The sequence below is a fragment of the Crocodylus siamensis genome, chromosome 9 (genome assembly GCF_052110815.1).
Source record: "Crocodylus siamensis isolate JL-2025a chromosome 9, ASM5211081v1, whole genome shotgun sequence".
Classification (NCBI taxonomy): Eukaryota; Metazoa; Chordata; order Crocodylia; family Crocodylidae; genus Crocodylus; species Crocodylus siamensis.
The window spans coordinates 72,048,752-72,069,533 of record NC_143403.1 but is presented as its reverse complement, the minus strand read 5'-3'; the positions used below and the strand labels follow the sequence as shown (position 1 = coordinate 72,069,533).

At 45.9% G+C, this 20,782-nt stretch overlaps 1 protein-coding gene across 13 annotated transcripts in view; it reads right to left on the bottom strand.

Annotated features, from left to right (window-relative positions):
- KDM2B (lysine demethylase 2B) overlaps positions 1-20,782 on the bottom strand; it is a 130,523-nt gene that overhangs the window by 41,269 nt on the left and 68,472 nt on the right. For all 13 annotated transcript variants that reach the window (XM_090061989.1, XM_090061990.1, XM_090061993.1 and 10 more), the window contains 2 exons: positions 14,290-14,744; positions 5,522-5,608 (listed from right to left, as the gene is read on the bottom strand). In XM_090061989.1, coding sequence (XP_089918115.1) covers positions 5,522-5,608; positions 14,290-14,744 — 542 coding nt within the window. The remainder of the gene's footprint in view (positions 1-5,521; positions 5,609-14,289; positions 14,745-20,782) is intronic.

Genomic DNA, 20,782 nt, shown 5'->3' with positions numbered 1-20,782 from the left:
AGGTTTTCTGGTCCATGCTGATTAACAGCCCCCTGTCAAGGCATTTCTTACCAGTGCTTTATGGTTCTAATCAGATGGTTAAGTGGCGTTTCTCAAACACCTTCTCTACATTGTAAAACAGTATCTGTGACAGGTCAGAGTCACACAGAACTGTAGGAATATAAACCAGCCATTAAGAATGACCAGGCTATATACTGTTAATGGGTAGACCCATATAAATTTGGGTTTATGCCACTGTAATAGAGATCAGAATCTCTCTCTCTGCAGGTTCTCAGTCTTTCAGCTGTTTAGCAAGGATCTGTCACTGTCATTATCCTCACAGAAAACTGAGCTGCTTTATCACAATAAGGCCAAAATACTTTGCTACAGACTTTAATTATATGCTACTATAGTTGTCTGTTGTCTTCTGGCTACATGAACTGGTTTGAAAATTATATGTATTCTGCTTCAGGCAAATTCTGAAGTCCTTATGAAGTTGTTATCCATATTGTCTACTCAGACAAGATGGAAAGATTGACTAAGTACAGGACAGAGCAAATCCTAAGTGCAGACTTCAGAATTTAGCTTCTTCATATTACAGATACAACGTTGAACCTTTGTCAGCCCATTAGGCTAGCGACCAGCGACCCATGCTGCCAAGGTGGTCTCTTTCACTGCACATCTACTGGAAGATTAAGCCTGAGGGATGAGGAAGGAGTGCCTCATGCAGACCACCAAACCCTCTGGTCAGGCAAGAGCTCTACTCCCTGGCCACAGGGTTGGTAGGCAAGAATCAGGGCTGAAAGGAAGATGGTAAAAACTTGAGAGAAATACAGGTGGTTCATGACTGTGCAAGACGCTTGGAGCTCAGGACCTTCAAGCATCAAGCCCTATGTCAAGATTTAACAGGTTGCCAAGGAAGGGGACAGCTTGACTTATAAAGAGACACCTCGATGCCTAGTCCAACACTTCAGCACAGAAGTCCTGCTACTGAGCAACACATCCCATTTTCCACTGCAAATGCCACTGTAAAATTTATTCCTAAGAACTGCACCTGGAGGAAGAAACCTCAAAGGTGGGGAAGATTTGGTAAAAACAGTATTCATGAGTTAGCCACTCCATCTTGTCTGCAGATCACCATTGCAGGGAACACAAAGGGGCACACTCAGCGCCAGATAGGGAAAGGAAAAGGCACTCACAGTCTGTCTGAATGGGCTTTTAAGCTAAGGGACAAATCATGCAGTCCACCCACCCTTCAAGTTAATGGCTTAAATAAGGACTGCAGCAATGTGCCTTCAAATCTTTAGTAGAAGTAAAGAAACCTGAAGTGCTATATCCAAATCACATTGTAGTACCACTCCCTTTAATGCAATACAATAGTAATTAGTATGCCTTGCTGTAGCACTTTCCACTGAGAACCTCCAAATGCTTTATACATATGAATTCAGTCTCACAACTACCCAAGGTAAAGAACATCCCACAGAAATACGATTAGAGTTGCACCGGTATATCAGTTGCCTATCGGATCAACACCACTAAAAGGGAACTTTACGTTATCAGCTATCCACTTTTTTTGGCCGTTGTAGCTGATAATGTTTACCAAGAATTATGGCTTCTGGCCAGAGCCCTGGACACCTGGGTTCCCTCTCCCCCACAGGGCTAGGGCTCCCCAGATGCCTGGGTTCTCTTGGAAAATGGCAGGTTTCCTCTTGCAGGTGGGCAGCTTTCTACCCTGCAAGGGATCCTTCTTGGGGCTGCTGGGAGCGAGTCATAGAGGGTGCCGCATGCACATGTGCAGCCGCACACATGCATGTGGCCAGGAAAACAGCTGGGCAGTGGGAGAGCAGCTCCCTGCAGGTGAGTCTATGGAGGGGAAGGGACATGGGGTGGGGCAGATTAAATCTATGGAGGAGCTGGAGCTGGGGTCGCTGCCCGGGATGGTGCAGAACCCACAGGTGGTTCATCCAGGGGGTTTGAGGGGAGAAGGCTCTTTGTCACTGTGCGACACCCCCCAGATTTGTGCACAGGGCGGATGCAGGTTGCTCACTGTGGGCTTGGGGCTCTCTGCTCTGCTGCTTTTGCATCGGGAGCCCCATGCCAGCCATGCACCACTGTTGACCCAGCAGCAGTGGTGGCAGCGAGCTGTGCGTCCCACTGCCAGGCAGACAGGAGGTATGTGACCAGCACAGGACTCCCAAGGCAAAGGCAATGGAGCAGAGAGCTCCGAGCCCATAGCAAATGGCCTTTAGTTCAAGTGCCACCACCACCATGTTTAAGCGTGGAGGAGGCTTTCAAGCAGAGCAGAGCTGAGTGGGGTGAGGGCAGATGCAAGCAGCCCTCTGTGAGTTCGAGGGTCTCCATTCTGCTGGCTTTGTCCCCAAAGCCCCATGCTGGCAGCTTACCCCCTACCCACAACTAGCGACTCCCACTGCTGCCAGAAAAGCAGCAGAGCATAGCCCCAAGTCCACAGCAAGCAGCCCACAGCCACCCCATGCACAAGTCTGGGGGGGGCACATGCTTCCCCCATGCCTCCCCCAGGGGGTGTGTGGCACAGAGCCGCCCTCCCCCATGCCTCCTGGATGAGCTGCCCATGGCTCCATCCTGGTCCACTGATTTAACTGGAGTAAATCAGTTATTGGATCGGCATCAGCTGATATGTTTGGTATTGGAATTGGCCAAGAAAATCTTCAATCACTTCACCCCTAAATACAAGTGCTGTCAGAGGCAGGGGATGTGATTTGCCTCATATCACAGAGGCAGACTGCCTCAGGGCAGAACCCAGGACCCCTGGCTCCAAGTTGTGCGCATTAATCACAAGACCACTCCATCCCATCACCTTGTTGTTTCAACTTGATCCCAGGCCCTTTTAATGATCATTTCTTGGTATTGTTATTATGATTAAAACATTGTTTGTGTTCCAAGAGCTGAAATGACTCCAACAGTCCGGGCTGGGTTGGAGGTCCACTTCTCCGTTCACAGAAAAGCCAAAACATGGACTGTGCAACACAAAGTATGTAGCAGGTAGCAATAGATGGAGGGTATTTCTTCATGGTCAGCTAAGCTAACCAGCCTGCACAACTGCCAGGTCACCTACTGTGAAGCCTGGTTACAGCATGGGGGGGTGAGTATTTTGAATTCTACAAGGGACTGATTTGTGTCATGCACAGACAGAGCAGAGCACGCTGCCGGCACTTCATCCGAACTAGTAATTTATAAGACAAACCGTGACTCAGTTTTGAATACACAAATACCAGTACTATTTAAAACCTGCTCCAATGTAACTCAAATTATTAAATGAATGCTCTTTCAATAGCAATTCAATATAATTAAACAGGCCATTCAACAACTAGATTATTTACATAGTTTAAATCATTCACTTTCCTTCTCCACAGGGTTTTTTTGCTTCACCACTGCCTCTCTCCTGTTCCTTGTTTTCTCCATTCCTTGCTTCTCTCTATCACTCCTCAGTCTTTTCCTACCTCCTCTCCCTTCTCTCTTCCTTCCTTCCTTCTCTTCATTTTTGGACTTTTCCCACTTTCTCTTTAGGATCATTTCCCTTTCTGTCCATACAGTCTAGCACTCAGCATTGGTTTTATTTTTCCTTCTCTACCTGTTGCTCTCTCTTTCTAAACCTCTTCTAAGGACTTCTCCCAGCACACGACACAGCCCACCTCATCTGCTCACTATCTTCACTTCATTCCTTTCCTTTTTCTTTGGGAACCTGGAATCAGACAATCCCCCTCCCTCTTGTAGACTATGTACCAGCTATAATGCCCTTTCACTGTTCGCCCTCTGTCTTATCATATGTTACTGCGCCCACTTTTCCCGTTACACCTAAGCTTTCAAGGAAAGGAGCCATTACATGTAATCTGGCAAACTTTCCAGGTTTCATATCCCAGACAGCAGAATCACCAGGCTACAGACAAAAGTCCTGCTGGGTTTTAGCCGTGTGCCCAACAGTCATGGAACCCTCCAGTTGTCAAGACCAACAGACTAATTTTAGCCTGACATGTTTTCCTCTTTAAAATCTTGTCTCATTCAAGGCGATCAGAAGGAAAAAGAGAAAAACTGTTTCTCCTTACACAAGCTTCACCGCCTGGCTTCAAAGAACCAATTCTCCAACAAGTCTACATCATCCACTCCATCTTGGCCTCTGTTACCAGAGGAGACGAAGCAGCACCACTTGTGGAAGTGGTTTGTGCAATGCCAACACTTGTCCATTAGAAAGCATACCAAGAAACCACTAACTCATTTTCACAATTATTTCGCCAGCACCTACCCAAGCTGCATTTCTATTTTATCTAAAAAAATATTCAATTATTCAAAATGCAAGCTAGAAAAATATGTTTTCAAAGTGAATTCCAAACAGGATTTTTATTTTATTTCTGCAATTTGAAATTTCGTTCTTGTTTGAAAACTTTAGACTAAAGCCTGCCTTTCTGCAGTCCTGTCCCCCCACCCACCTGTATATATTTCTTTATTACAGTACTGTAGCATTATCCCTCAGCACTGACACTGCTGGCACTGAGGGCTTTTCTCTCTCAAAGAAAGGCGGCAACAGACAGAGTAAAAAACATGCAGCTACTAATACGGGTGTTATGAGCAGATGCAAGGTTAAAACACAGAAAATGTAAATTACATGTTGTGTTTCTCAAGCTTGACAGTGTCACTGTAACATCCATCCATCCGTCTATCAAGGGTTCCCGTTTAAACGCAGATAGGAGCATGAACACACACTGAAACATACTGAAGCCTTACAATACTATCAGGGTCCTAGTTGCTTCCCCCAGCCCCAGTCTCAAGGAACACAGCATAAATGTTTTTTCGTCTTGTTCATGGGAGTCCCAAACATTGGCTGACTTCTGATCACATCAGTCTTGCCATGCAAAATATCCTAGCAGGGTGACCTGATCAACCAATATCAGCTGCGGCTGAGTTGGGAGTCTGTCATCTACCTAAAGATTTTATGCCATTGCCCATCACTCTGGTGGGGTTGGAGGGCCAAGCAGTTAAGGCATCCTGCTACAATTCCAGAGGTGTGAGAGTTGGGACCCAATTCAGACTTGGGCCAAACGCCACCCCTACTCTATCCGTCTGTGAACGGGTATCTGCTCATTTATGCTCGGGAATCAATGGCAATTGGATGCAACAGTCACCACACTCCTCCCTTCTTTGCTGGTGGTTACAGAAACTGGTGTAGTTTAACCACAATAGCCCTATTGGTCTCTAGAATTGGAGGCTCTCTGCCTTTTTTTTTTTTTTTTGGACCGTCAGTGCTCTTATTGCATGAATGTAAACACTGTCAGAGAACAGCTGAATTTATAGTTGCCTCCAACAATTCAAATATGGAAATATAGAGACCATCTTCTCCCTACTGAGACACTTACAGGCTGCACTTCAGTATCTGATTAAATTATAAATCCATTGAAAAAGAAGAGATCATGATAACCATGCTGACAACTACTGATTGACTACACAGACGATAAAAAGCATCGTAACAAACTATTGCAAAATGAGTATAGAAATACCATGGATCCATTACCTTTGTGGTCTTCTTAGGCCAGCTTACAACAGGGACCCCCGAAATCGCCAGATTCTGATCATCATCTGCATGTTCCTTCAGAATGGTCTGTTTCAAGTGAAAGCAGCATAATTAGTAACAGAGCTATTCTGGAAACTTAGGAGAGCAGACATCAGTGGGACAGAATCAGAAGATCTACCCTGATCAGCAACAGCTTCCTTTTTATCCAGGCTGACCTTGTGCTTGTGAGCAAGGATAGATTTCCAAACCTCCACATGATTCAACTCCAAATCTGTGTGTTGAACTGCTAAGATCCTTGTCATACTCAAAGCAAAGCCTCTTGTGTAGTAACAGTGCCAAAGAATTACAAAGCACATCAACAGTATTAATGGAAAACAGAATCCTGACATTCCATATGGAAAACGGCACAGCGCTGTGCTTGCTGCACGCTGTTCAGAAGGACAGAAAGAGTACTGACTTAATCACTAAAAACCAAGGAAGACACTGGAAGGATCCTGCTCCATTACAGCTTCCTCCGGCAGTTCTTCAGCATCGGCAGTGTAGGACAAAGCTACTGTCACAGTATCAACGTGCCTCACAGCACACGAGACAAGGTAGAGCATGGCAAATTGTAACTTGTCAGCTCCCTACCTCACTCGGATTAAGCACACTAGCATGGCTGTTATCTACAGGATGGACGGGTAGCCGAAGAGGTGAAATCTGCTCTGGTTTATATGAATGAGGTAAGGCCCTCAGGGTCCCAAGCACTTACTAATGTTGATTCTGGAGGTGGGCAGCCTAGACGCAGGGTACCAAGAAAAGAGACTGGCTTTACACTGAATGTTTTTGCTCCAGCAAGCTGTAGTGGAAAGCTCACAGGTGCGTTTCACTGGATCATACAGTTTCTGCCACTGGGATAGTTTTCATTACCATGTAACTCAACATAGACACCGAACAGTACTCAGTTATTTAACTACAATAAATGGTGATAGTGAGAATATCTCTGCTCTGCTCCCTGTGGCTATTCCTGTATTTAAAACCTGAGCTGCAGAGCCCCCACTTTGGGTTCAGGTAGCTATAAAGCAAGCACCGGAAAAGTCAGAAGTCTAATAAAGATTCCACTAATCTGCTGAAGACTGAAGCCAGAACAAGCCTTAATAGGTTCAAAAAGAAATCACTCCAATAAAGTAAACAGATCTGTGGGTTGAAAATTACCTCATATTTGAACTGACAAGATAACCGCAGACAATGGATGTCAATGGCGTTGCTCCTGATTACACTAACTTCTTGAAGAAGCTTAATTAGATAACAATAGACACTAGGCACTCTCAGTCCCCAGGGCAGAGTTTTAATCATTAGAAATTTCAAACAGTATATAAAAAGGAGCTTAAAATACAGTAATTGTTTGAATAGGAAACACGCTCAAAATAACACAAAGCAGTTACACACACTGTCCCCTTGTAATGATCCAGCCAAAGTGGGCAAATGGCACTCGTGTGTCATAGGCCCAGGGCCTGGCCCTCTTCCCAAACTGAGCACAGTGGGCTCTGGCACACACTCCAATATGCTGCGAGATCGCCTACCACAGCAGGGCAGGATGCCATATGTGGATCTGGTTCTAAGCACCACGGGGGAGCATTTGCTGGCTCCACAGAGCAATGGACTCACTGGCTAGTGCCCGTGACAGATATGGATAGCAGCATATGGACCTCTGGACTACAGCCCAGTCATATCCCTTTTACTCATATTGCGCTTTAAATGGCATTAGGCAGGCATCTCTCTGAGCTCATTTTGTGAGTGTTGGCAGATTTACAGTCCGGACTGCTCCATCCCACTTCAACTGCAGAGAAACAAGTTGCTGCTTCCAAACTCTCTCTCCTGGTGAAGACAAGCAGGATCCAGCCCCTCTTCTGGCTGTTGCTGTCCCACATGGCTAGATTTAATTATCATACATGCTGCTAAAGCCATTCTCTCTGGAATCACCTTGGTTCAGGCGGCGAGATGCGTCTGGAGACCAGGGGTATTCAAATGGACACTTATTCACAAGCATCTTTCTTAGTATCCACCCCATTATTATTTATCTGAAGCTCAGAGGCAAAGGCCTCAATCCTATTTCATCTTTCTGTGTTTACATGGCCCTTAGTGTGCTGCATAACTGCAATTTCTGGCACTTCCACATGGTTTTGATTGGATGCAGCTCTGCTCATTTTGCAGCTCCCTTCCCAGCATGCTCACACAGGCCACACAGGCACCTAGAGGAACAGAATCACCCAGTGCTAGAGAAGTCCTGAAACTTTAGTTGCACCAAAAATGTGACTGACGGGAGGGAAAGGCAGCAGGCCTCCCATCTTCAGCCCAAGAGCTAAAGCACATGCTCAGGAGGCAGGAGACCTCAATTCTAGGACTCTTCATGAAGAGAGAGCTTGAACCTCCCCAGTTCCCTGCAAAGTGGTCTAACCACCACACTACAGACTAGGAACTGCCTGCAGCTCTCATCTTGAAGCTCACCTCTGGACAGCCAAGAGGGGAAGATGCATGTGGCCAGATAGAGATGAACCAGGGAGACAGATGCTGCCCTTGGTATGGGCCCTGTCCGTTGCTGTTTATCCAATGTATGCTAAATGCAAGGTCTAGTGGACCACCTTCAAAAGGAGGGCTGGGGAAGCAACTGGAAAATGCCCAATGTGTGGCCTGCTGGTTATAGTCCTGTGCTAAGAACTCAGAGACGCAGGTCCAAATTCCCTCTGGGGGGGATGCTAGAACCTAGGTTTCTCACATCCTGAGCCTTAACCACACAGAATGGCCTTCTCACCATGGGCTCACTGGCTGAAATGTTGGGCCTATGCCCAGCTAGCATAGCTGCAAGAGTGCCCAGCCAGTGAACAGCCTGCTCAGTAACCATGTGGACATCACCGTATCTTAAACTGTGCACAAGGGCCAAAAATGCCAATTACCTGGCTGAAAAACAGCTATTTGGGCATGCTTGTAAGTGCTCAATTTATGTAAACTACCCCTTATAAATGGGGCCTTCTCTGTGCTGGAGTTCAAGGGTGTCTCTTTCAGATGAACCCGTATGAAAGACTCTCTCCCCATAAGTTTCTGTTGTACTGGCAGGGTCCAAAACACATTTCTTATGCATAGCGCAAAACAGATAAAAACAAAAAAATAAAAAGACTCAGTGTGTCATGCAGGCTCATTTCCTAATACACCCATAGTCATAGGCCGTTTTCTAGAGAGCATTTCAGCCTCCGTTATGCTCCAATGAAACAATTAACGTACTCTGGAAAACAGGATATGGTTAATTAGACAGATGAGAGGAAACCACGATGTTTAGCGATGTGGAGTTTCACAGAACCAACCGGGGCAAGTTGCATATGATATGCACCTTCCTGTCTGAAGATCCTATTACTATCACAGGCTCCACTGCTCTGTACAACGCACACAACTTTACCAAAGAGGCTGTGTGTAGCTAGGCATCAGGTAGGAGAAACCCTTGGAAGTAGTGTCATTTATTCTGTCAATGAGAATGAAAGCTGAGAAGTAAAGTACACCTGCATAATTCCTGACACACGAGTTCCTAAATCCAGCAGAAGTACTGAATGTGGTCAACAGCCATCAGGAAAGGCACAGAACTTACAGCCCTGGAGACTGACATCCTGCTGACTAGGAGACATGAAACAGAGCCCCAGGATGAGCATCCCTGCCCTGCCCAGGAGAGAGGGGAGGCTCAGCACTGCCCACAATGTAGGCAGCGAGTCTTGCCTGGAGACCAGAGGTATTCCAATGGACACTTATTCACACACATCTTCCTTAGTTTACATCTCTACCCAGCTCATTGCTGCTTGTTAGAAGCTCAGAGGCAAAAGCATCAATCCTATTTCATCTTACAGTGCTTACATAGCCCTTACTGAGCTGCGTAACTGCGATTTTTGGCACTTCCACCTGGTTTTGATCAGATGCAGCTCCCTTCCTAGCATGCTCAGAAGGCCACTCAGGCACCTAGGAGGAACAGAACCCTTACATCTATCTGCCCACAAAGGGGATCAATTCTGCCAGCTGGGACTGTGCTCCAATGACTTGGGAATCTTGTTCCTGTGAGCACTGAATACAAGCTAACAAAAGTACCACGCACAGGCCTCCTACCAGTTGTCACTCACTGATCTGGACAAACAACCCAGCAGGAGACACAAATGTAGATGCGGCTCCAGCAGGTAAGAAAGGAGGGGAAAGTACAGCACATCCTGCACTGAGAGCACATCCACATGACAGACGAAGGTGTGGCTAGCTTTCATCTAGCTGGCACAGACAGCAATAAGAGCGAAGGGCACGGCAACACGGACTTCCGCAGGGCCAGGACCAGACCCAGAGTAGACATGCAGGCTCCCAAGCTGTTTGTACAGCTTCACGTGTTCCCTGCTGGTTTTATTGCAGGCATGCCCACACTACTAGTCACACCTTCACTCGCTGTGGAGACATGCTCCAAGATACAGATACATGCATTAACACGTGTGCAAGCCAGCACAGTCTCTCCATTAAAAATGAATCCTTACATATCAGCCGGCCTGTCCAATAAGGAGAAAGCATCAGCTTGCAAGCAGGTAATGGAAAAGTAAGCAAGCACAAGGGAAATAAGAGATCCCAAATTGTGGTGTATTTGCTGGTGGTCTAAGAGGATCCAATGGATAATATTACATGGACCCACCTTACAGATACACATCAATGAATGAAATGTCAATAGAAAGCTAAAATACATGGAATATTTTCCCATCTTTGAACTTTCCCTGCCAGTCACATCCAGGCTTGCTACATGATTGTCAGTGGACTGGGAAGCAGTCTGGGCAGCTGTGACTGGGAGATGCAGCCACTGTGGTCCACTCTGCAAATGAATCTGAGGACCCTTGCTTTTACGCACAAAACAGAGCTCCGCCTCAGAAAAGATGGAGGTTGGGACCACTTAGCACGGACAGGAACCAGTTGAAAGAGCAGAATCTGCACCAAAGTCTCACAACTAAAGCCTCTTTGGCAGGACTGAAACCTGCAGCCATTAGAACAGGGGTGGGTGCTTGGCCTGCAGCCCAGAGGCCAGCTATGGCTCCCACTGCCATGTCATCTGGCCTGCAGGGCTCACCCTGGGTTCGTAGGATGTACACCGAAGGCCATGGCCCTGCACACACGGTGGCGTGGGGCCAACACGGGCTCTCCAGGACAGATTCTGCCATGGGAGGGGGGCTGATTGGTGTACAGACCCAGCCCCAAGCATCATGTTGTCTGTCTGCATGCAGTCCCTCGGCTTTCTAAATCTTCCTCTTCTGGAAGGTGAACACAAGGGTGCCCCACTTCACCTGGCAGACAGACATTTGACACGTCAGGTCAAAGCAGCAATGGCTTGTCTCAGCCTGCACTACCCAAGCTTCCACTGGACTCAGCCGGCTGTGATGATGAGCTGCCACTTTTCAGTTGTTTCTTAGTTAACAATTTCACATGAAACATGATAACTGGGACCTCTCTGTATCCTGCCAAGTCCCAGCCCAGAACGTGGTCTGTTTCCTGTTGAACTCCAAGCCTCTGACAGAAGATCTTAACATTCCCACTGAAAACCCTCTTGTAACTTTTCGTATTTGAGACAAGTAAATACAGAGGCTTAATCCTCTCATTAGCTACACCTGAATATCATCTTTCATTTACAAAGAAAGCAAATCCCTGCCTTTTAAGGGATGACAATGAAGATAACTTTCAAAATATGACTGCAGGTTGTAATGTAGTGATGCTCCTCTATACACCATCCTCTATACACCACCCACTTCAAGAGGCATCAACTAAACCTGGTCATCTCAACAAGGAACAAACTGTCCAATTGTACTTACTTGAATGCCCACGGTGTTAGCTCTTTGGCTACTGAGACTGTTATAGCGGATCTTCATGATATGCTGTGTGGGATGTTTATTTTGTTCCCATACATGGGCCTGGATTGAAGGATAAGGATACCACCACTGAAAACGAGGTTTACCCTACAGACTTTTGCCACGACTATGCCAGTCAGAGGGACAATCCCTGCCTGATAACAATTGCACTGGCAGAAGCCCTTAATGCAGACACTTATTTCAGGAGAACTGGGCTAGTTTATGGAAAATGGTTCAATGATCCCAGTACAAACACAGTTTTGATGGCAAAGCGGTCTGCACAAAGAGTATTTTGCTAGTGTATTATACTGGTACAAGCAGTCCCAGTGTAGCCACCGACTAGCTAGGCACGTGATCTTCAGCAAGGGGAAGCTGAGTCCGTGGTTCTTGACGCAGTCTGTGGATTTCCCGAAGGCAGCCAGTAGAGCTGAACATGGAGCACGTATGGTTTTTTGGAGCATTTGCACACTTTACTGTGCAAGACATTTCTTTTTGGCACTTCAAGCAGGTACAGCTCAGTTGCAAGTGCCACCTGGACCATGGGTGAGGCTTGGAAAAGAAAAGCTATCACCTTTCCTTGCCTACTTCTATTGCCACCCCAAATTCAAGCCCTGGCCTTGGCACTTAACTCTCACTTCAGTTCATTTGGAGACCATGCAGAAAGCAAGTAATTAGAACAGTTTTGATGGTGGTGACATGCATGCATACACATGTGTGGAGTGGCTGATGAAAAGCAGAGATCAGCCACTCCACGCATGTGTATGCATGCATGTCACCACCATCAAAACTGTTCTAATTACTTGCTTTCTGCATGGTCTCCAAATGAAGGGAGGGGGACGCGGGGGGGGATGACACGACACACAGGCCTCTACTTCTACCCCAAACACACTGCCTGCCTCACAGAAGAGCCACATAAGCCACAGTAAACAGGGCATCTCTAATCTGTTGCACAAAGTAGGATACATTTGAAAATAAATAAATAAATGAAAACCACCACACACAGAGAGGCAGTGCACGGTTAGATGTCTAACCACAGGCCTGAGTGTTAGTACTCATGGTTCCACCGCAGAGCCAACAACAAGGAGTACATTGTATCTCACAACTATCACACACATCTAGAAGGTACAGATAAGAAAAGAAAGGATGAGATATTCAAAACAGGACAAGGAGTCCTAATCAACAATATACAATGCTGATGACCCTGTTTTAAAGTTTCTGCTAAGGAGAAGTTCAGAGTGTGCTTTAATCCCCTGAACAGCATTGGCAAGAGTTACAGATGAGAATCCATGTGAAGGAAACTAAAACCATGACCATAAGCAAACTCCATAAAGCACAATGCTGGTAAGGTCTACACTTCAATGGCCAAATGGAGAACTCAGCGTGTAGCTTTCTACTCTGATACCATCAAACGCACGCTCTCGCAACATGTTCATTCAACACCTTCCAAGGCCTCTATACTGTAGAGAATTAAATGTATCCTGCCTGAGATTATAAAATGTGACATCAACCCTCCTGTATGGCTGTGAGAACTAAACATGTAAAGACACCAAGATGAATTAGAGCGTCTGAAGTTTGATACTACAGGACACTTGAAAAAAAAAATCAGCTGGATGGCCAAAAACACAGATGAAGAAGGATTGAGAAGGACAAATAGACAAGTAGAGCTACTTGAAATACTAGGTAAAAGGTCACCAGACGACTGGGTTCCAACACCTCTCCTATAAAGCAAAACAGAAGGGGGAGAGGAATCAGGAAGGAGTAAGAGAGCCGGTTGCTTTGGAAGCTCTGTAACATGGACTGGTACGCAGACAAGGATGTTTAGTTTACAGGTTTGTCATGACTGTAAAAGATGGGAAGTAGAGACAGGCAGCCTCCAGATTAGAGATGTCACTTCCACATGGTGCATACGGACAGATTATACACAGAAGTAAAGAATTTATAAAGGAAGGGCTGACAAACGTTTAGCCTTGTCTGTTCTAATTGGAACTGATCAGATAACAACCAGACACCAACTATCTTCACATTGCTCTTAAGAGAAAGAGAAGTAGAGATCTTCCTACTATGCATAAGTGAAAACCAAGGCATGAGGAGGTTCAAAGACTCACTGAAGGTGACACAGCAGATCTGGGTAGAACTGGGACTAGAACGCACTGCAAGTCCTGAGTTTTGCCTGTTGTTCGGATTTCCCTATCATCTCTGCAGCACAAGGGCATCACTCTTGGACAATCCCAGATATCACATTACTTCTCTAGAAGAATTTCTACCAGCGACACTCATCCCACTGTCTCTGAGGACAGAATTGGACCAGTAAACAATACCCGTCACCTTGCTATGAGCAATGGAGGAAAATAAAGCGGAGAAAAGGGAAGAATGGAAAGAAAGTGACAGAAAACTAGCTACCTATTTTTTCAGCACCTGAGTCAAGTATATCAATATTGTACCTTTCACAGGGCTCTGTTAATCAGATAAACTTGTAAAACAAGCGGATTAAAAGGGCAGATTAAATAATGATTTCTATACTAAACAGGATTGTCTCCAGGCATGCTTTTTGCAACAGATATCGCACAGTACTGCCAGGGCATTCAGACATCCTGACACAGAGGGCAGCTTTGACAGCCAATTTGGGTCAAATTAAATGAATCAGATTGCAGATCCCTGTAACCAGAGCACGGAGATATGCTCTGTGCAGACTACAAGGTCCAGCATGCAACATTCCCCCTTCCACATCACAGTAGCAGAAAGGTCGGATCAAAAGGAAGCTCTGGGCATTAGCAGGCTGCCCTGCATTGAAGAGGAACATTTGCAGACACCGGCATCCCTCTCCTCACCCACTATGTTGAAAACCCCTTGACATACAGATTGCATGGCTGTAAAAGCTGTCATACCCACCTTCATATCCTCCAGCAGAGCCTGGGGATCCTCAATGCCTTCTGGAACGCACTTCTTGTTCTCTGGGAGGGATTCAAGCTTTTCAACCAGGGCTTTCAAACCCTTCAACTCAAACTCTGTGAGGTGAGTCCATTTGGTGGAGACTTCTGTGGCTGGTGACCCGGTGGGCGTCTTGGGATAGTCCGTGGGGGTTGTCGACTTCATGCTGTCATCTGACTCATTGGACAAAGTTCTTTTGAGGTACCGCATTACTGTGGCTTTCTGCTTCCTCCCAGCCCCTTCCTTCCCTTCGGAGTGTGTGCTATTGGGCGAGGAGGAGCCGTCACCCACGGGTTTGGGGTTCTGATCCAAGCTGTCATCCTTCTCCTCCTGGGGGTGGGCATCACAAGATTCTTCATCCATGTCTAACCAGGAATCTGATGAGAAGCTGTCTATGCTGCGTTTTCTTTTTGCATCTGAAAGAGAGAATGATAAAATTATTTTTCCTAGTATAGAACCTACACCCTGTTCCCACCTGCTGATACAACCAGCTATTGCCTGATCAGAGAGGCACAAGGTACCACCCAGCTCTTACGCATGGCAGGGAGTAAACTGAATTCACGTGTTTTGAAACAGTTTGGTTAACTTGTATTCAACTCAAGTCATCAAGCAACATTTAAGAAAAGTGTGATCCATGCAAAGTTTCAGTCTCCCACCTGCTCCAGGGGAAAGCCAAGAGCAACGGTCAAACTCCTAGAAGAAGGTTTCGGACTGGATACAAGGAAAAACTTCACAGTTCATGTGACCAGACTCTGGAATGCTCCCAGTGGGGTGGGGCAGGCACCAACCTTGGAGAACTTCAAAAGGAGACTGGACGCACACCTTGCTGGGGTTATTTGACCCCGGCAATCCATCCTGCCCAGAGCAGGGGGGGCTGGACCTGATGATTTCACAAGGTCTCTTCCAGCCCTAAACTTCTGTGAATCTGTTCAATTCACAGGGGAAAAGCTCACAATTCACACATTTGGGATGCATTTTAAACTTTCCAGCAAAACCAAACATGACCAGATGCAGATTCTTTCTATTTCTAAGATAAAAACCCAAACAGGAGGGAGAAAAAAATTCCTTTTAAAAGTCACCATCACTCCTTCAAGCTTTCTTTAGGAATCACAGAAGAGACTGCTTTGCCTAGTTTTTCTTTGGCAGGTCATTGTCAATGAAGTTAACATAGTAATGGTGGATTTTGCGAGATAGCTCTCTTCCAATAATCTTGCAGCATCATAAATGCCTCTTCTAATTGTGAGAGGAAGGAGTAAATAATGCTATTTCAGAGATGGGGAATCTGAAGCACAAAGACAAGAGGAGAATAGCCCAGTGTAAAAATTATTACTGTTATTAACACAGCCCCAAATGCACACAAGGTAACCTACAGATAAATAGAAAGGCACAGTCTCCAATTGGCAGAGCTTATCCTAGCCTGGGCTTTTTCCACTGAAAATCCCACTCTCACAGAGTCCAGGCGAGTGCCCGTGGTGACAGCATTTCCAAAAGGTGCTGGAGAAAGCTCCAAAGCTCTGATCTCTTAACGGCAATGTTGATCAGACCAGTTCTTTCACAGAAGATCACACAGACTAGCACCTTCTTTGCTACTAATGCTGGCAGAGTTGAACTGGGGTTAGCAACAAAAGGGAACGTCTAAGAAAAAATACTCCTGGAGGCAGAGTTAATTAGAGCTTGCACTAGTGACACAGACTAGCAACAGAAATCTATCCACAGGAGGATGAAAGGGGATGCAGCAAAACACAAGCGAATGAGCAACTAAGACCATTTCTCTCCAGTTTTCATTTGCTTATTTTCACCGTTCCAAAAACCTGAGTCCACCCACAGTTTGTCTTCAGTCAAAACTTCTACTGGACCTCCCCACAGATTTTGCCTGAGAAAGGACAGCAGGATCCAGCTACACTACAGCAGTAAAACTCCCAGGAAATACAGAAGCAGAAAGGCCAAAAGGTGCCGTTGCAAATCTCCCTGACAAAAGAGCCAGCACCTTGTCTTGCACAGGTAGTGCCATCTCCCTGGGAAGCATGAACAGCACTTACCAGGGAGAAGAGAGAAAGACAGAGTCAGCAGCAGCCAGTTGTAAAATGGCTACTCTTGGGCTACCCTTGCTTAATTGCTAACTTCAAAGGCCTTGTGCCAGAAAGGTATTCTGGGGAAAAAAAATCCTTAAAAGGCTTTGTGTACACTGGGAAAATGAGTTGCATTAGTTAACACCTGATAGAAAGGAATGGGGCAGTTCACACTTATCAGGGGCTCCTGGGCTATTGTTTGGTGTCTGCAAAAATCAGACCATGCATCATTCTTTCAGTTATATTTGGGTCCATTTTAAATGCTCTCTGTAATACCGTAATGTCTAAAACCTAATTTCGGAGGGAGTTTTTTTAAAGCTGCGCTGTTGTTTCTTTAATCCCAGATTCTGAAGCACAAAACAGCAATCCCAAAAAATAAGTACTGGGCCACTTGGATCAGGCTGGACATGGCCAGACAGAGTCCTGGCAAGAGCAAAGGTAAACGTCCTCCTCCTCTCTCCCTGGCAGTAAAAGCTTTAACATAATCAAATGCAGCCTTCAGTGGCGGTGGATCTATTATTCACAAGGTGATAAAGGAAGGGAAGGCAACACCTTCACAGGTCTCTGCTCACTCTCCCCAGTGCTGGGTTACCCTGCCCCCCAGCTTTGTCTATGCTAGGAAACTGAACCGTGCTAGGAAACATATAACCTAACATTCAGGTTAAAAAAAACACTACCTTTTTAAACACCATTCAGAGTTGTCTACAACTGGCTAAGTTTCTCATTTGTCCCCAGAGCTGAAAGGGTTTTATAGTGCTGGACTGTAATCACACATTCCAGAGGCACCAGGAGAGACAGTAATTTACCCAGGGTCACCCAAAGCTGGTGGCAGAGGTATGACCATGAGCTTGAGTCCCAGCCTATGGCCTGTTCCCCTAGGCCTCACTGCCTCTGTTAACTGGAACCTCTGTTAACATCTGTTTGTTTAAAATGTCACCTGTGTTACATATTCAGGGGTCATTAGCAGGGGTAGGGAGGCCTTGTCAGCGGCCAGCATCAGGCACAGCTGCAGCAGAGCCAGTGTTTGGGGAAGAGAGCAAGTCCCCGCATGAGACTGGTGTCCATGGCCCCAGTTCTTTGATGCAGCTGCAGGGGTGCAAGTCATGCACAGTTACAGCACTGAGACAGTTTGCACTGGTGTCCGCAGGAGTTAAGATTAAGGAGAAAACAAGACATTAACTCCAAACTGGGAGGCCGCCATCTCCTTTTCTATTTGGTTGTTCTCCAGATCTCTCTAAAGAAAAGGGCCTCGCTGACCGGAACTGAGTAAATCCCCCAGGTGAGACCACCTGCAAACTAGTTTTCCAGGCTGTTTCCTGGTTTAGGCTCCCACCTGGCTTAGGAAAGCAGCTTAAAGAACAGTCCTAATAAGGGTTTGATCCACTCTTTGCTGTCCCTTTTTAGACCATCCTATCCCAAGCATGGTCTAAATAGCCACATGGGAAAGGGGTCTGAATCTTTCAACATGCTTCAATGCTTTCACCGTTCTCACTGTTTAAAGCAATTTATTAAATGGATTACAAAAAACAAGTCTTCCCCTCGCATCAGCAGCTGCCCATGAGACTGAGATCCCAGCTGATGATTTACTATGGCACCGTGGGGCCTGTGGCCATCACTGTAAATGTCATATGCAAACTATGTCTTCTTTTAATCTACACCTCTGCCCTTGGCCTAGGCACAGCATGTCTTGCTCCAACCCCAACCAAACCCTTCCAAAAAGGGCAGGAAGGGAAACAGCATGAGCACATCATTCTGGGTATGGGAACCAGGGAGATTTTGTGGTGATGTGGTCCCATGCAAGGAAGGGACATGCTTCTGAGTCCCAGGCAAACAGCTAGGAGCTTCTTGCTTCTAAAGCAACTGGCTCCTTCCACCAACGCCAAGTCCTCCTGAGATCAACAGCCCAAAGGGCCATTGTGCTTAACTCCTGCCCCTTTCTACAGCCCACAGAGCACAAGATGGTGATGCAGGCTGCATCATATCTGACTCCTCTCCAGCCTGAATGACTCTCTCATAGCTGGGTCAACTGGGGGTAGCTTTTGGCTCTGGGACAGAGTGGGGCCTGAGTTCACGCTCTACCAGCTACAGTGAGACACCTGACCACTGTGCCATATACTTCATTAAGTCCATCTTTGTCTTTGGGTATAACATTTCACTTCCCCTTCTCAGTTTGCCCACTGGTAGAGCAGAGATGATTGTACGCAGCTGAATTCTTTAACAGAGGATTGCCTTCTTCAAAAAGTAAAGGCCAACAACAGCTAGGTATAATAATTAATATTCTTAACTTCCCTCCAACAGTATATAGGAAACAATATGCATTCTTCTGCTGCGAGAGGAACCCCCATTCATAGACCATATCTGGCTCTCTGGCTTGTGAGTAAGAGGCTTCAAGTAAGTATTTTTATATTGGCATGTTAAGAGAAATGATGGCATCATTATTGGCACAAAGCACTAAGGACTCCAGAGGAATCTGATTGCATGGAGCTTCCCAGATAAAAATCACTTAACATATTCCACGATTTCTCTGTCAATGAGCAGATCCACTATACTGTCTGTGATAGAGGAAAAAAAAGGCATAGCACCTTCACCATCACAGAGAATGCTTTTCTATTATCTACCAGGCTGAATGTACAGTCAGAACATCTTACAGTGGAAATATTAAAAGCTGCAGGATACAGAGCGAGCATGTTACCGACTAGTGCCGCATCTTCTCCCAATTACTCTTTGTCAGTTCAGTCTCAAGATTCCTATCTCATTGAAGGACACATTTAGGTCAATTGCAGTTGAAAATGTCCAGCACGGACTTGATAATGATAAGAGTAAGAATCCCGAAGGCATGTCCACCTCGGAACAGCACATGTTCAGATCTGGTAGGGAACTCATATATAGCACCCTTTTTGATTCCAACCAGCAAGACGAATGCCACAGTTGGAGGGAGACGAAGAATGAGATTCAATGCTTTCTCAGCCGCCTGCAATTGCTGTAATGTCACTGCTTCCCCTGATCTCCTGCCCTCCTATGGAACAGATCAGAGAAATAACAGAGTCTCACACAACTAACCAGGTAGGAAAGCTACTGCCTGGAAAGTTATTCTGTGACTAAGGAACAGGGAAAAAAACAAGGTGTCTTTCTTCCATCCCATTTCAAATGTAGCCATTGTATTCCAGGATCTGTATGTCCACACAGGAAATCCTTATGCTGTAACTGTAGCACCACAATTATAACACAGTAACTACACCAGTAAATTCCCCAGTTTAGATAATCTTTCACACTGGGACTCACCTCTGAATTTGGGGTTCTTAATCTCAGCATACTGAACCATGATGTAATAAAACTAAGAATGCAATCATGGGAAGTTCACCCCAGTACCACATTGCACAGACTGGTACAGAACCAAAGACATCTATTACTGAAGGGGGAGTAAAATCAGGAAGGCAGCAAAATCTGGGAGACCCTCAATGGACCCATCATGACAGCAACTGCTGACCTACCCAAGTGTCATCTGAAGCAGCAATCTGTTGAGACCATCAGTGTCATGTTTTTGGAGCCATTTACTCTGGAAATTACCAGAGAAGAAGTTCTGTTTTCTACATAGCCCTGTCCAAACTCTGGAGATGGAATTTTAGGGAATTAAAATGTAATTTCCTAGACTGGACTCTGTCTAGGACATTGGGATTAACACCCTTTCTTACATGAAAAATACTGTCAGATCGTTACATAAACCCAGGTAATCATGACTTTCCAAAGACAACATCTAAGAACAGCACAGCAAGCTCCATCATCACATGGGGCACTGGATCCCCCCAGATTCAGTAAAAAGCCCACGCAGTGATTTCCAGAAACCAGCCCCTTCAGCAGTCTGGTGTTCTCCTTGGAGACTCCCCTCCCACTACAGTCTTAGCCAGGCCTCCCTCTTCTTAGGTTCTGGACTCCAACAAGGCTACTTTCTCCAGCAGAAGGCATTCAGAAAAGTCAAAAAAGCAGCACACCTTGAGGCATCCCTGAGGATGAAATATAGCAAGCTTCAAAGGCCAAAAAGGTATAGATAAGCAGAATGTCAGCACATGTGATGCCACGGAAAAGATATGGTGGGGGGAAAAAAGCAGCAGCAATCAGCCACAAAGAGTAAGGCTAATCATAAGAGATTCCCCTAAAGAATGCATGGGACTCAGGGGACCAAGGAGTGAGGAGGACAGCTGAAGCTAATGCAGAGGCTGCAGAGAAGTTAAATACTTTGCTTCAGTATTCACCAAGGAGGACTGTGGGAAAATGCTTCCTCAAAGGGGGCTCTTATGGGAAATCAAGACATCACTAGCAGAAGGAGAACTCTCCCAGGAAGAAGAGAGGATACAGCACCTTAAGGACCTCAACAGTTCCAAAGGAAA